This window comes from Bos mutus, chromosome 10, assembly GCF_027580195.1.
Source record: "Bos mutus isolate GX-2022 chromosome 10, NWIPB_WYAK_1.1, whole genome shotgun sequence".
NCBI classification, from domain to species: Eukaryota; Metazoa; Chordata; class Mammalia; order Artiodactyla; family Bovidae; genus Bos; species Bos mutus.
This window is the reverse complement of record NC_091626.1, coordinates 37,942,797-37,959,101: the sequence shown is the minus strand read 5'-3', so window position 1 is coordinate 37,959,101 and position 16,305 is coordinate 37,942,797. Positions and strand designations below refer to the sequence as shown.

General features: G+C 35.9%; 1 protein-coding gene across 11 annotated transcripts in view; it reads left to right on the top strand.

The window, feature by feature from the left end:
* The window catches only part of KIAA0586 (KIAA0586 ortholog), a 136,606-nt gene that overhangs the window by 85,066 nt on the left and 35,235 nt on the right, over positions 1 to 16,305 (top strand). For 6 of the 11 annotated variants that reach the window (XR_011465637.1, XR_011465633.1, XR_011465634.1 and 3 more), the window contains 3 exons: positions 593 to 767; positions 10,407 to 10,563; positions 14,292 to 14,400. Coding sequence is in view for 3 of the 11 variants with exons in the window: in XM_070377766.1 (XP_070233867.1) it covers positions 593 to 767; positions 10,407 to 10,563; positions 14,292 to 14,355 (396 nt within the window). In the remaining 8 variants the exon portion in view is untranslated. Of the gene's footprint in view, positions 1 to 592; positions 768 to 10,406; positions 10,576 to 11,116; positions 11,118 to 14,291; positions 14,401 to 16,305 lie in introns of all 11 variants that reach the window. The other 5 variants (XR_011465639.1, XR_011465638.1, XM_070377769.1 and 2 more) reach the window with 4 other exon arrangements.

Sequence of the window (16,305 nt, the reverse complement as noted above, 5' to 3'; positions counted from 1 at the left end):
AATATCTCCAAGTCACAACATGCGCTTATGATTAGGTCATCTAGTTTTTAACACAGAAAGAATTTTAACACATCATTTTTAAAGTTTTTACTTTATGTATTTGGTAAAGAAGCATATTTGTACTTTTTGTATATTTTCAGCAAGTGTTTCATTATAAATTTCATTCTGACAACTTTAGCCCATTTTCATTTAGAAAGAACAAGAGGTAAATTTTCTATTTTCTAATTTTAAACTATATAAACAGCTTAGGTTGTGTGCCAGAATTTAGTGTTTTAAATAATAAAAAATTTCTTGTGTGTTTTATTGCTGTCTAATTTGGAGGCTGAATAAACAGATAATGGGTATTTAACTTCAGAAGAAATACTTCATAAGAAAAGCAAAGCCTACACTTAGGTATCTTATTAAACTAACTTTCATGTAATGTGTATGTGGCTTGATAAGCACTTTCTAAAATACTTTTCAAGCAATCAGGTGGTCTGCATCCTGATACATTTGACAGATATATTTTGTTTTGACTTGATTTTATTTTATTTTTTGTTTTTTGACTTGATTTTAATGTGATGTTTATAACAGTGGTTTCTACTTTTTACAGGACTTGGAAAACAGTGTGGGTGAGCTTAGTGAAGGACAGAGGCTGACAGCTGCAGCAGCAGAGAACCTCTTCAGGGAACTTTCCGCATACGTGCAGCAACCTGTGGCTAAGGCAGAGTCTTCAGATGCAAAATGTGCTCCGAAGCCATCATCTCAGCAATGTGACACAGTTGCAGGTATTCACCAAAATACCCCTTCCTGATGTAGTGTCTGTTAGAATATTTACTTTGAATCCCATCACACTCTCTTTGTACTGTTTTCATGTCGAATGCTGTATTCTGTTTTGTATTATAATCTACAGTAGTGTTCCTACTCTGAATTAAGGAAAGCATAACTGTTTTCAGGTAGAAGCTTGCAGACCTTCTTTATTTAAAAGGGTATTCACAATTGAAAAGTTTGATAATGACTTTTTCTATATATAGCAATGTTTCCCCAAATGTGATTCATGTAACCGTGTTGGTGCATGAGTCTCTGGGTGGGGCATGAGATAGTTTTGGTAATATGTGTATGTCTTTAGATTTTTTAGTAGTGATATTATTTTAATGTATATTGGGAAAAAGATGACTAGCACATGAAAACTGTCACATAACATCTTGTGTAGGACAATGTTTAATTAGGTAATACTGTAGAAGTTCACTCTTTATGCTGTAGGAATTTCTGACTCAGAATTCAGTGCACTCAGTCTTATTTTGAAACTTTGTTAACTAAACTTTTTGCTGTAACAGTTTGAGAATAAGAATAGAATAGAGAATATCAGTTTCTGGTATATGTAGTTGATTCTCATTAGGTCCTATAATAGAGACACCACAAACACTGAATTAGGAAATACTGAGCTACTCTTCCTAGAGGAAATCCTGGGTTAGGTTCCTATGAGCCTGTATATTATATTATATTTATATTTATTATATTTATTGATACATACACAACATTTTTGACAATATATAACCTTGCTTTATGTATGTTTCTATTTAAAGGCAGTTATTTAATATACACTGTTGATTCATTAACACTGATTCTCATGAGCAATAGCACTATAACTCATTACTGAATGAAACTTACCTAGCACATATATTTTTTCTGTAAGGCCCATCAAAGCTTTTTGCACTTTGAAACACTGAAGAGCACTTCTGCACTATGTTTTGGGGCCATTTTAAAGAGCAGAATCACGAAAAAAACATATAAGAATGTGGAAAACGTGTCACTAAATAGACAGCAAAAAAGAATACTTGTTCACAGTGTAAGAACTGATAAGAAAGCAGAGCACCTGTGCTCAGCCTCGTCTGCTGAGTGTGTGGCGGGTGATTCAGGCCTCACTGCTGTGTGCATGCATGCATGTCCACAAGTCGCATGTGCTGAGTGTTGATTTCAGGGTTGCAAATACATTGTATCAGGTGGATTTGTAGAAATGAAGTCTTCAGAGTAATGAGGATCAACTATATTCTCATTTATTGGTAATCTCATGTTTATTATTGCAGTCTCTTAAATGAAAAGAACTTCTGGAGTCATGCAGATTTGCCAGAAATCAGAAAGAAGTACATTGGTGTGGAGTATTTAGACTGTCAGTTTTATATTAAGCTTTCCACCTTATCGTTCAGAAATGAGAGACTCTCAGGACTGAATTTTCCATGCGAATAAATGTAAATTAATACTTGAATTATTTATTTTGTGCACATAGTAGGAGTATTCATTTTTAACAGTATTTTAAATTAGGGTTCAAAGTAGTATAAAATACGACTTCTATATCTGTATCCAGCTAACTGTGCAGATTGTGATTAAATAGAATTGACACTAGATGGCTCTCACAGATCACTTGAGAGCTGCTTGGTACTTGTGAACAAAGAGGTACTTACTGAATTGTTACAGAATAAAATCCATTAGGATGTATCCTATTCAGCCCCTCCTTATGGTATCACCTAGCTGGTTACCTACAGACCAGTACATTTTTAATTGTAGGTACTCTGTAGATATTTATTTAATTGAATTGAAAACAATAATAAGTTCATGGAAAATTAGATGGGGAAACAGTGGCTGACTTTATTTTTGGGGGCTCCAAAATCACTGCAGATGATGATTGCAGCCATGAAATTAAAAGATGCTTACTCCTTGGCAGGAAAGTTATGATCCACTTAGACAGCATATTAAAAAGCAGAGACATTACTTTGTCAACAAAGGTCCATCTAGTCAAGGCTATGGTTTTTCCAGTGGTCATGTATGGATGTGAGAATTGGACTATAAAGAAAGCTGAGCGCCACAGAATCGATGCTTTTGAACTGTGGTGTTGGAGAAGACTCTTGAGAGTCCCTTGGACTGCAAGGAGATCCAACCAGTCCATCCTAAAGGAGATCAGTCCTGGGTGTTCATTGGAAGGACTGATGTTGAAGCTGAAACTCCAGTACTTTGGCCACCTGATGTAAAGAGCTGACTCAACTGAAAAGACCCTGATGCTGGGAAAGATAGGGCAGAAGGAGAAGGGGACAATAGAGGATGAGATGGTTAGATGGCATCACCGACTCATTGAACATGGGTTTGGGTGGACTCCGGGAGTTGGTGATGGACAGGGAGGCCTGGTGTGCTGCGGTTCATGGGGTCGCAAACAGTCAGACACGACTGAGTAACTGACCTGAACTGAAAGTGGCATTAGATTAAGTATGTAGATGAGTCATTATAACAGAATGGCTAAGAGCTTGAGCTTTTGAAGTTTTGGAGATCATTTTAAATTCCAGATCTGTATTTTTGGGCAAGTAACTTAATCTTCTGAGCCCAAGTTTCTTCATCTATTAAGTAGAGATAATATTAATGTACTAGTTATCTATTTCCGTGTAATATATTACCCCAAAGTTTAGCAGATGAAGACAGGAAATATTTATTCTCTCTCACAGTTTTGAAAGCCATGAATCTAGGAGTGGTGTAGCTGCGTGGTTCCCAGGATCTCTCATGGGGTGTAGTTAATCTGTTGGCTGGAGCTGCCATCATCTAAGGACTTCAGCTGGGGCTGGAGGATCTGCTTTCCAAGCTCATTCACATGACTGTTGGCAAGATGCCTCCGTTCCTCACCACGTGAGCCTTACTGTTATGCTGCTCATGACATAGCAGTTCACTTTTCCCAGAGTGGATGATCTGAGACACAGTGAGCACCCAAGATGGAAACCCATGGTGTTTTATAACCTAAAGTCAGAAGTGACATGTCATCACTTCTGCCACATTCAGTTAATAGCAAAGACCAATCCTGGAATAATATAGCAGGGGATTACAGAAAGGTCTGAATACCAGGCGACAATCGTTAGGGGGCCGTAGTGGAAGCTGCTTATCAGAAACAGTATCTGCCTCATAAGGTTATTAGAGGTCAGTCAGTCAGTTCAGTCGCTCAGTCGTGTCCGACTCTTTGCGACCCCATGAACCGCAGTATGCCAGGCTTCCCTGTCCATCACCAACTCCCGGAGTCTACTCAAACCCATGTCCACTGAGTCAGTGATGCCATCCAACCATCTCATCCTCCATCGTCCCCTTCTCCCACCCTCAATCTTTCCCAGCATCAGGGTCTTTTCAAATGAGTCAGCTCTTGTATATAAAGTGTCACTATGCTTGACACATGATACTGTTTTGGAGAAGGTAAAAATACCTTCTCAAATACATTTAATAGAACCAGAAATTACACACAGTTGCCTAAAAAAAAGGTGCCTATAGAGGACTAGTTTGTCCCTCTTATTTTAAGTATTTTGTTACATTATGGTTATTGTAGAAGAATGAGTCCCATGTATCATTATTTCTGCTACTGTCTAATCTCATGCCCTTCATGTTGATTTCTAATAGCTTCCTCTGCAGAGGCTCATCTGTTCTTACCTTGCCTGTCTCCACTTCTGCTCATTTTCAGAAAGTATCCTATTTGCAACTCATAGTCCTATACCACTGTTTCTAATTCTGAGGCTCTCAGGTTGGGTTGAATAACAAAAAGATGCTAAATAAGGTTTGAAGAATTGTTTTAAGAACCCTAAAATGTGAACTGGTATTTTGAACAAACTCTGAGGACTCTGAGATTTACTACCAATTATAACTCTTCATCTGATCTCATCTGATCTGATAACTCTTGATTTACTCAGAAAATGCACTAAATACCTGCATGTACCCGTCACTATATTGGTACTAAATAAGGGTTTTGAGAGACAGAAGTAATAGCCATCTGCTCTCCAGGAAGTTTACAAACTCATGTAGGATAATGTGAGACAACAATTACAATATTGTTGATTAATGCAACAACACAGGCTGCTATGGGAGCACAGAGGAGGAATAACCCACACATGAGGGCTCAGAGGAGGTTTCCTGGAAGAGCCAATGTGAAACTGAGTATTAGAGGAATTAGCCAGACTATGAAGTGTGATAAACATGTTCCAGTTTGTTCATTTACATATTCAGAAAATATTTTTTGATTGCTTGCTCTGCTCTAAGGATATTCTAGGTGGTAGGAACATAAAACCTGGTAACACCTTATTCTTAGTGAATTTTTTCTCTAGTAGAGATAGTATATGAGAAAGCAAAAACATGCAATAGGTTATTGTGGTTATTGTATAGCAGTCCAAATAGGATTGGGGTACAGGTCAGTTGTATCTGGGGAGGGCAATCAAGAAAGACATCATATGTGAGCTTACTTGAAATGAGTTCTCAATGATGAATAGGCGTTTGCTGTGTAGTAAGTGTAGGAGAAACCTTCATGGCAGAATACATAATAAGACAAGGGGATAAAGTTGAAACGACAAAGAAACTTAAGCAGGGAAGTGTAAGTACTTTGTCACAGCTTTAGAGCTTAGGATATAATGAAGTTGGACCAGTAAGCAGAAACCAGGTAGATATAGATGATAACATCCAGTGGTTTTTGGATTTACTCTTGAGATAGTAGAGATTTATTTATGTGCAAAATGGAAAATAATTCCAATCTTGCTTTATATTTATTCCCATGGAAAAGTCATTTGTGAATTTCTGTCAATTCTGAATGTTTTATAATATCCACAGATCCATTAAGAATTGTATATAAATGAGTGAAATGATCAAATTTGCCTTTTATTTTGGCAAGAACTTGTGAGGTGCAGTGTGATGGATAGATTGGAGAGAATTAAGGCTGGAGGCAAGGAGCCTCTAGCTGAGACAGTTATAGTAAACTTGGTGAGTCATTATTGAGCAGCAGGGAAGTATAAAAAGGGAGATTTGGTAGACATTTGAGAAGGAGAGTGGACAAGACTTAGTTTGGATATGAGAAATGCAAAAGAAGAGAGGGTCTAAGAAATCTCCAGGTTTCTGGCTAGAATGATTTGATAGTTGGTATCTCCATTCACTGAGGGAGAGAGGAGATATGGAGGAAAGATAGAATTAGGAGGAAATAAGGAGTGGAATTTGAGGCGCCTTTGGGTTTCATACAAATGGAGTAACTTACTAGACGTGCAAGAACCAAAGCTGCTGCTGGCACTGGCAAGTCAAGCAGACTGAGTCTACCATGGCTGCTTTTTCAAAGCAATAGTATTCTAGAAAAATAAAATTAGGGATTTCAAATTATAATTAATTAAATTAAATTTGACTTGAATGGAATAATCCTTTGAGCATCCCTCCTAAAAAGGGATAACTAACATAATTACACTCAATGAGTGTAATTTTTAGAAGTGACGTAGCAAATGCAACATTGTGGTCATTGTCGTCATGGAATCCTTGCCTGACCCCTTATCACTGAGTTAGATACCGTCAAATATTCTCTCTGTGTAGTCCTCTAATGTCACCTGCCTAATGTTGCTCTTATCACACTGATTTGTAATCTCACTTGAGAGTGGGGACTTCATCCTGTCTGTTGTCATAGCTCTGGCATCTAGCAGAGAATGTAGCATAGTCAGTAAATAAAGGTTAAGTGATAGAGTGTTTTATGAGCGGAGAGTTATTATGCACTTTTAATGCTTTGGGGAGATGTTTGTTTATATACTTTTGGGTTTCTACATATAATTTTTTTTTTTTATCATAGTCTATCTTATGTCTTTGTAATTAATTTTTTTTACATTACACCCATCGTCAGCCACATATCATTTTATAGAAAAATAAAATGTGATTATATTATATATTACTTTAAAGTATAGATTCTTTTTTTAATGTTCTTCATCTACCCCTCCTCCTCACATTTTTTCCTGTCCCACTTTATGCCTTATCTCAGGTAACACATGTTAAGATTCTGATATGTAACCTTTTAGGTTTTTTTTCCTTCTGCATATAATTATATATGATAGGTACATATGGTGTGTATATATTTGTTGTCATTTTTCAAGTTGAGATTATATCATGTGTTTTGTTTTCACCCAGGAAACCCTGTGGAAATTACTCCAGGTCAACTAGTATTACTTAAATTCATTCTTTTTATTGACTGCATAAAACCTTTCAGTATGGATTTCCAGTAATTTACTCAGTTATTGCTTTGTTGATGAATGTTTACTTTATTACCATTTCCCCCCACTATAAACAATGCTAGAGTAAATATTCACTCATGTATAGCCTAACATTGGAGAAGGAAATGTCAACCCACTCCGGTACTCTTGCCTGGAGAATCCCATGGACAGAGGAGCCTGGCAGGCTACAGTCCATGGGGTCACAAAGAATCAGACGCAACTGAGCGACCAACAACAACAGCAACATAGCCTAGTATATTGCTGCATTATATATTTAGGGAGTAGTTTCCCAGAAATAACAGGTCCAAGGGAAAATATATTTTAAACTTTAAAATAGATATGCCAAGTTGCTGTCTTAAAAGTTTAAACTAATTTTTCTTTATCAGTAATATATTACAACCTTTCCCCTGTATCCCTGCCAGATATTATTTTTATTACCTTTTTTATTTTTGTCAATTAAAGTATAAACATATGACTGACTCCTGGTGAGTTTATATTTGATGATTATTTGGATTTGCTCTTCTGTGAATTACCTACTTAAGTTCTTTCCCTGTCAGGTTATGTTTTTCTTATAACTTTATGTAAAACTTACTGTGGCTCAGCTGGTAAAGAGTCTGCCTGCAATGTGGGAGACCTGGGTTCGATCCCTGGGTTGGGAAGATCCCAACAAAGGGAAAGGCTACTCACTCCAGTATTTTGGCCTGGAGAATTCCATGAACTGTACAGTCCATGGGGTCGCCAAGAGTCAGACACAACTGAGCAACTTTCACTTATCTAAAAATACAGATTAATGTAAAAAAAGAGAGAGTGATTATTTGCTATACCTAAGAAATTTTCAACAGACTATACCTAAGAAATTTTCAACAGACTACCTGTAAGTGGAAAATATAATATCTGTGGGGTCTTAAAATATCATTTCATTTGAAACAACTTAGTTTATGTGTAGAGTTTCAGGTCTATTTCTGTTGATTAAAATGAGATAGACCATACTGTGCTGTATTTAAAAGATGACCATTAATTAGGAAAAACAGAATTTTCTGAGAAATAATTTAGCAAGAATGTGAAATAAGGAACAGTGAGTAGGAGTTGAAAGATGAGGATTTTAGTTCCTGTACACCTCTTAACTAGAATTCTGATTTTTGAACAATTGGTTAACTTTCCTGAGCCTTAGCTTTGTCAGTGAAAGACAGTTATAAAATTATCTGATCTTCTTACCTTACAGAATGATTGTGAGATTCAAATTAAATGAGATCATGTATGTGAAAGTGCATGGAGTTTAAAGTGCCATATAAATGTACAGTGATGTTATTAGATAAATATTTGTTTCTGTTCATATTGTCTTCTTTTTATTGATTTGATTGAGATGTCGTTTGGATGAGGAAAAGAGGAGCCTGATTGTTTGAAGAAAAATATCTAAGCAATATCAACATTTCCTAGTCAGGAAACTGTCCTTTGCTTTAAGATTACATTTTATTTTTTTTTTATTTTTTTTTAAACTTTACATAATTGTATTAGTTTTGCCAAATATCAAAATGAATCTGCCAAAGGTATACATGTGTTCCCCATCCTGAACCCTCCTCCCTCCTCCCTCCCCATACCATCCCTCTGGGTCGTCCCAGTGCTCTAGCCCCAAGCATCCAGTATCGTGCATCGAACCTGGACTGGCATCTCGTTTCATACATGATATTTTACATGTTTCAATTGAGAAAGAAGAATGGAACTGGAGGAATCAACCTACCTGACTTCAGGCTCTACTACAAAGCCACAGTTATCAAGACAGTATGGTACTGGCACAAAGACAGACATATAGATCAATGGAACAAAATAGAAAGCCCAGAGATAAATCCAAGCACTTATGGACACCTTATCTTTGACAAAGGAGGCAAGAATATACAATGGATTAAAGACAATCTCTTTAACAAGTGGTGCTGGGAAATCTGGTCAAGCACTTGTAAAAGAATGAAACTAGAACACTTTCTAACACCATACACAAAAATAAACTCAAAATGGATTAAAGATCTAAACATAAGACCAGAAACTATAAAACTCCTAGAGGAGAACATAGGCAAAACACTCTCTGACATACATCACAGCAGGATCCTCTATGACCCACCTCCCAGAATATTGGAAATAAAAGCAAAAATAAACAAATGGGACCTAATTAACCTTAAAAGCTTCTGCACATCAAAGGAAACTATTAGCAAGGTGAAAAGACAGCCTTCAGAATGGGAGAAAATAATAGCAAATGAAGCACCTGACAAACAACTAATCTCAAAAATATACAAGCAACTCCTACAGCTCAACTCCAGAAAAATAAATGACCCAATCAAAAAGTAGGCCAAAGATCTAAATAGACATTTCTCCAAAGAAGACATACAGATGGCTAACAAACACATGAAAAGATGCTCAACATCACTCCTTATCAGAGAAATGCAAATCAAAACCACTATGAGGTACCATTTCACACCAGTCAGAATGGCTGCGATCCAAAAGTCTACAAATAATAAATGCTGGAGAGGGTGTGGAGAAAAGGGAACCCTCTTACACTGTTGGTGGGAATGCAAACTAGTACAGCCACTATGGAGAACAGTGTGGAGATTCCTTCAAAAACTGGAAATAGAATTGCGTTATGATCCAGCAATCCCACTGCTGGGCATACACACTGAGGAAAGCAGAATTGAAAGAGACACGTGTACCCCAATGTTCATCACAGCACTGTTTATAATAGCCAGGACATGGAAGCAACCTAGATGCCCATCAGCAGATGAATGGATAAGAAAGCTGTGGTACATATACACAATGGAGTATTACTCAGCCATTAAAAAGAAAACATTTGAATCAGTTCTAATGAGGTGGATGAAACTGGAGCCTATTATACAGAGTGAAGTAAGCCAGAAGGAAAAACACCATTACAGTATACTAACTCATATATATGGAATTTAGAAAGATGGTAACAATAACCCTGTGTATGAGACAGCAAAAGAGACACTGATGTATAGAACAGTCTTATGGACTCTGTGGGAGAGGGAGAGGGTGGGAAGATATGGGAGAATGGCATTGAAACATGTAAGATTACATTTTAGATAGAAAGTATTCTATTGACTTTTATTGACCGAAAAGGTATTCTGGAGGGTTGGGAGTTGGTATGTAAGAGTGGGTGTTGTGTGGGGGCTGCATAAACAACTTGCTGACTGGAACCCTACAATAATCCATAGATATATTTGAACATAGATACTTTTTGAATTTGCTATGACCTTTGGTTTTAATTGCAATGAAGGCTTGGTGACAGGCATTTTCTGTTGAAGTATTTCTATTTCTAATTCAGCAGATGAGAAATATTGGTAATTTTAGCCAATTTTTCTTCCTTTAAGAAATAGTTTAACTTTTTGTTTACTTACTTGATAGCAGATGCTGTTTATGAAGATTTATGTGCTAGTCATGGTCCAATGAGTTTGGGAGAATTGGAGTTGCAGCCAGATCCTCACGTTACTCTTCCCACAACACTTCTGACAGCACAAGAAAGTGATGTTAAATTATCAGAAGCCCTGAAGGCTTTCCTCAGGTACCCGATTAAGTACTTGTACTTTACTTAAATCAGAATGGTAACAGTATTGCCTTAGCATGGCACACTATCAAGAGCACAGTCTCTGGAATCAGACAGCCTCAAATCATGCCTCCTTTTTTCTGTTTTTTGTTTTTTTTTTTTAACTGACTCAAACTTGGCTATAAATCTTAGCTTATCCAGCTTCTAGCTGGGACCTTGAATACATACATAGCTTTTTTCTAAGCCTTAATTTCCTTGTCTTTAAATTAAAAATTAGAAATAATGTATATAAAAATGCCTGTTACCTAGGTAGATAGCTATGTTCTATATTCCCATACAATAACTAGCTTAGTAGTTTGTCTATAGTAGGTATTCAGTAAATATTTACTATATTAAAATTCATCAATTCTTGTGTACTGAAAAAATAGGATACTCTCCAAGATGTAAAAAAAAGAATGCTCATGTTAAATTAAATGCAATAGCATTTAATTACAATGCTATTACAATGTTTCTCATTGTGGATTAATTTATTCAATAAATAGTTATGGTATGGTATTGTATAGCATTGCAGGGTGTTGCAGATGAAAGCCAAAAATGTATAAGATAAAGATTGTTTATGGAATACACTATTATGTAGGGTTTAATATTAATGACCTATGACCAAATAAAGATCAGGAAAAAACTAATAATAAATAAATATCTGTTAGTCACTTCTGTAATAAAATAAAAGTTGTGACCTTGGGCTAGGCAAAAATGGCACCAAAAACTGTGTCCATGAAAGAAAAAAGTTAATAAACTGGTCTTCTCAAAAATAAGAACTTCGCTTTAAGACACACTGTTAAAAGAATGAAAAGACAAGCTACAGATTGGGAGAAGATATTTGCAAATCACTTATCTGATAAAAAGCTTATATCTAGGATATATAGGGAACTCAGAATTCAATATTAAGAAAACAATCCAATTAAAAAATGGATGAAATCTTTGGATAGATACCTTACCCAAAGAAGTAAGCACATAAAAAGATTTTCAACATCAAGTAATCATTAGGAAAATGTCAGTTAAAACCACAATGAAATGCTACTACACACCCATTAGAACATCTAAAATTAGAAAGGCTAACAAGCCAAATTTTGGCAAGTGTAAAGCACTTAAACTCATATGCTGCTGTGGGAATGTAATATGATTCAACTGCTTTGGAAAACAGTTTGGCAATTTCTTAAAAAAGTAAAATGTACGCCTACCATATGACCCAGACATTTCACTTCTAAGTATTTATTTACCCAAGAGAAACTAAAACATTTCTACACAAAGACTCACACATGAATGTTGATAGCAATTTTCCATCCCTGGATCAGAAAGATCCCTCCAAGAAGGAAATGGCAGCCCACTCCAGTGTTCTTGCCTAGGAAATTCATGGACAGAGGAGCCTGACAGCTGCCATCCATGTTGTTGCAAAAGAGTCGGACACGACTTAGTAACTAAACAACAGCAAAAACTTTACACACACAAATGTCCATAGTTGCTAAATATACACATATTGGCATATCTGTAAGATGGAATACTATTTAGTAAGAAGAAGCCATGGACTACTGATACAGAGTAACATAGATGATTTTCACAAGAGTTATGTTGAGGGGAAAAAAGGCAGAACCCACACCCAAATAAGAGTGCGTACTTTATGATTCCACTTATATAAAATTCTAGATGATGCAAGCTAATCTGTAGTTATAGGAAGGAATATAGAAGGTTATGAATAAACTTTTGAGATTGATGGATTTATTCATCGTATTATCTTGATTGTGATGGTCACTTCATGGGTATATACATATGTCAAAATTTAGCAAATGATACACTTGAAATCGGAGAAGGCAATGGCACCCCACTCCAGTACTTTTGCCTAGAAAATCCCATGGACAGAGGAGCCTGGTAGGCTGCAGTCCATGGGGTCACTAGAGTCGGACACGACTGAGTGACTTCACTTTCACTTTTCACTTTCATGCATTGGAGAAGGGAATGGCAACCCACTCCAGTGTTCTTGCCTGGAGAATCCCAGGGACAGGGGAGCCTGGTGGACTGCCGTCTATGGGGTCGCACAGAGTTGGACACGACTGAAGCGACTTAGCAGCAGCAGCAGCACACTTGAAATATATGCTGTTTATTGTCTATCAATTGTACCTCAATAAAGATATTTAAAAAATAAAGATTGCCTTCCTTTATTTATTGGCCTGTTTTAAAATAAAACTGCAAAGTGTTACCATTAGAATGGCTTCAAAAAAATTCATTTCTTAGATTTCCTTTATTAAAGGAAAAATAGACTGATGATAATAATAGCATAAACTTATTTCCAGGGCTTATACTCAACTGGATGCTGTTCTATGTTTGTTACATATTTAACTCATTTAATCCTTACAACAACCTACTGAGGTAATTATTATTATCATCCCCATTTTATGAATGAGGAAATCGAGGTATTTGAGCATTAGGTAACTTACCCAAAGTCAAAGCTAGGTAATGCCTTACCCAGATTTGAATACAAGCAATTTAGCTCCATAATCTGCATGCGTGCATGCTCACCTCTTTGTGATCCCCTGGACGATAGCCTGCCAGGCTCCTCTGTCCACGGGATTTTCCAGGCAAGAATACCGGAATGGGTTGTCCTTCCTTTCTCCAGGCGATCTTCCTGATCCAGGAATCAAACCTGCATCTCCTGAGTCTCCTGCATTGGTAGGCAGGTTGTTTACCACTGAGTCGCCTGGGAAGCCCCACAATACTCTGTGGTTAAGGGAGGCAGTCAATAGGAAGGATCATAGGAATGTTCTAGTTGAAGTGGCCCAAGATAGTCATAGTACTCATCTTAGAAATACACATCAAAATAATATTTCCTTCAGGGCAGAAACCTACATAACAAAGGCTCTAAACTTAAAAGACCAGCGGTAAGGCTAGTTGTGACTATTACAGCTTGAAACTGCTCATTCTTACCTGTAGATAAATAGGTCCCTGCCAGAACTGGAGTGGTTCCATTTGAGTCCATGTGGATAGGTTTCAGATTCTTCTCTGCTTGTATTTTGATAAGAGTTCAGGGACATCTTAAGTTTCTGTCAAATTGTATCTGGTAGCTGTTCTTAGAGACTCATTCATAACTAGACTCATAAAACAGGAAAGAAAGAATGGCTAAATTCATCACAATTTGTAATATGTGATTGTGAAGGAATTTTACCACTGAAAATTTTAAATTTGATTAGATTGTAGTAAGGAAAAGAGATGATGAGGCCTATGGTAGAATATACATTTCTTGAGTGACAAAGGATAATAATACCTCTTCAACACTTGTGAGAATTAAATGATGTTATTATATATAAAAGCTTTTTGAAAATTGCAGTACATTATGCAGATTTTCATTTTATGCAAAAATAATTATATGGAAGTTCTTACAGCCAAATTAAGTTTTTATCCTGTCTAAATCCATCATGTATGTATCTAGAGTAGTTGATTTATAAGTAGCTCTGAATTCTCTAGTAAGAAATAGAAGCTATTTGCATATTTGAAATCTGTATATTATCCAAATCTTTTGAAAGATTTTATTTGTAACATCTTTTCTTTTGTAATATGTACTCCGTTACCCATCTGGTACTTAGAAAGCATGCATAGTATTCAAAGTTTATATAATAAACACGTAAATAATTGCTCAGATCTTTTAAAAGTAACTTAAAAAATGATATTATGACTTCATGTCTTTAATTCTTTAGTACCCACAAAAGCAAGGCCAAGATGTTAAGCAAGTTGAACACAAGCCAGTTCAAAGTCGTCTAATACGTGTAACAAATAAACCTGATATTTCACTTTCACAGCAGCAAGGTAAGACTCGTTTTCTTGTAATAGTAGTTTGATACTTGTGATATTGAACAAATACATAATGAGAATACTTTTATATGTCTTATTATCTCTAGGGTTTTGTTTTTGTTTTTTCACATCTAGTCCATTGGGATTAAGACTCTCATCCTGTATTTGAGTATATATTTGTTAGTTCTTTTTACCAGTAAATGCTATTTCTAATAGATTTTAAAAATTCTCAGGTAGTATTTTTCTTTTAATCTTATTTTTTGGTTCTTGTACAATTGAATGTCAGTATCTTTTTATCTGTGTACAAGTCTGTAACATAGTTGTCTGTTTTAAATTATGATAAAGGCAGCATTATGGATATTCAGGAGCTTTGTAAAGGCTGTTTATTATTGTGTGGCGATTTGATTAACAGGTGCAGCTTATAAAACAAAGGACTCTCATGTTAAATGCTGTCATATGAATGAACTTTTCTGTATTGTTTGATTAACAAAATGATGTGGCTGACTGATTCTATACTCAGTATCACAGCATTTTGATGTTGTCTTTATGTTTCTACAAGGTTGCTTTGTTTGCCTTCTTGCTTCTTAGTCATTTATTTTTTTTAAATTTTATTTTATTTTTAAACTTTACATAATTGTATTAGTTTTGCCAAATATCAAAATGAATCCACCACAGGTATACATGTGTTCCCCATCCTGAACTCTCCTCCCTCCTCCCTCCCCATACCATCCCTCTGGGTCGTCCCAGTGCACTAGCCCCAAGCATCCAGTATCGTGTAGTCATTTAAATTTTATATAACTTAAATTCTGAAATTTGGCAGTAGAAACTAAGATGTTTTTTGTTTAAAAATTCTTCTATCTGCAAAAGTGTTAGGAGTATTTTGAGCAGTAGAATTTTTTTTTTTTTGCTTTTGTATTTGTGTTTTTTTTTAGCTCATGTATTGAATGCCAGTCTAATTGCAAAGGTAACTAGGCATTTGGCATTTTGGGGAAGACCTAAATGAGAAAGAGCTTAAGATTATGTTATTTATGTTTTTACTTTTCTGTTTGTTTTCTCTTCCTGTCTTGCTCCAGCTTTTTAGAACTGTGCCCTCCTGACCACTTTTTTAAACTTAACAATGGTACAATAATGTTAGTTATTACGTTGATATTGTATTTTAGAACCCTATGGAAAATTGCCTGTAAAACTTTCCTCCTTGTATTAAATCATGACTATGTAGATATGAGCAAAGGAATATGTCTAAGATAGTATCAAAACTGCCTTGATGTACTACTGAATTCTGTTACCACTCATGGCCAATGACTGTATATTTAATTTAGTTTTCTAAAAAAATATATAATTTCTTAAATGTATAAATGAATTTTATCTCCTGGGAGAAGGGTGTATGTAATAAAACGATCATTTTTCTCAGCTGATAAGGAAAATATATTTGGGAATATTTTAAAGGTAAATCTCTTTAGGAAAGTGACATTGTTTTCAGTTTCATGTGTATGAATGGCCACAAGATGGCAATATTTAAATTTTTGTTGACTTACAACAATGTCATTAAATAATGTCCAATTAACATTTAATGTCAATAAAAATAATAAAATAGAAGAAGCCAATGTGTTAGCTAGTGATGCAGTTTTATTTAGAAAGAATTTAGAATAATTGGATTTAATATGTGTAAAAATTATTTTCATTTAATTTTACATCTAATACAAAGAATCTGCCTGCAGTGCAGGAGACCCAGTTTGATTCCTGGGTTGGGAAGATTCCCTGGAGAAGAGGTAGGCTACCTACCCCAGTATTCATGGGTGTCAGACGGTAAGGAATCCACCTGCAATGCAGGAGAGTTGGGTTCCATCCCTGTGTTGGGAAGATCCCCCTTGAGGAGGGCATGGCAAACCCATTCCAGTATTCTTGCCTGGAGAACCCCCA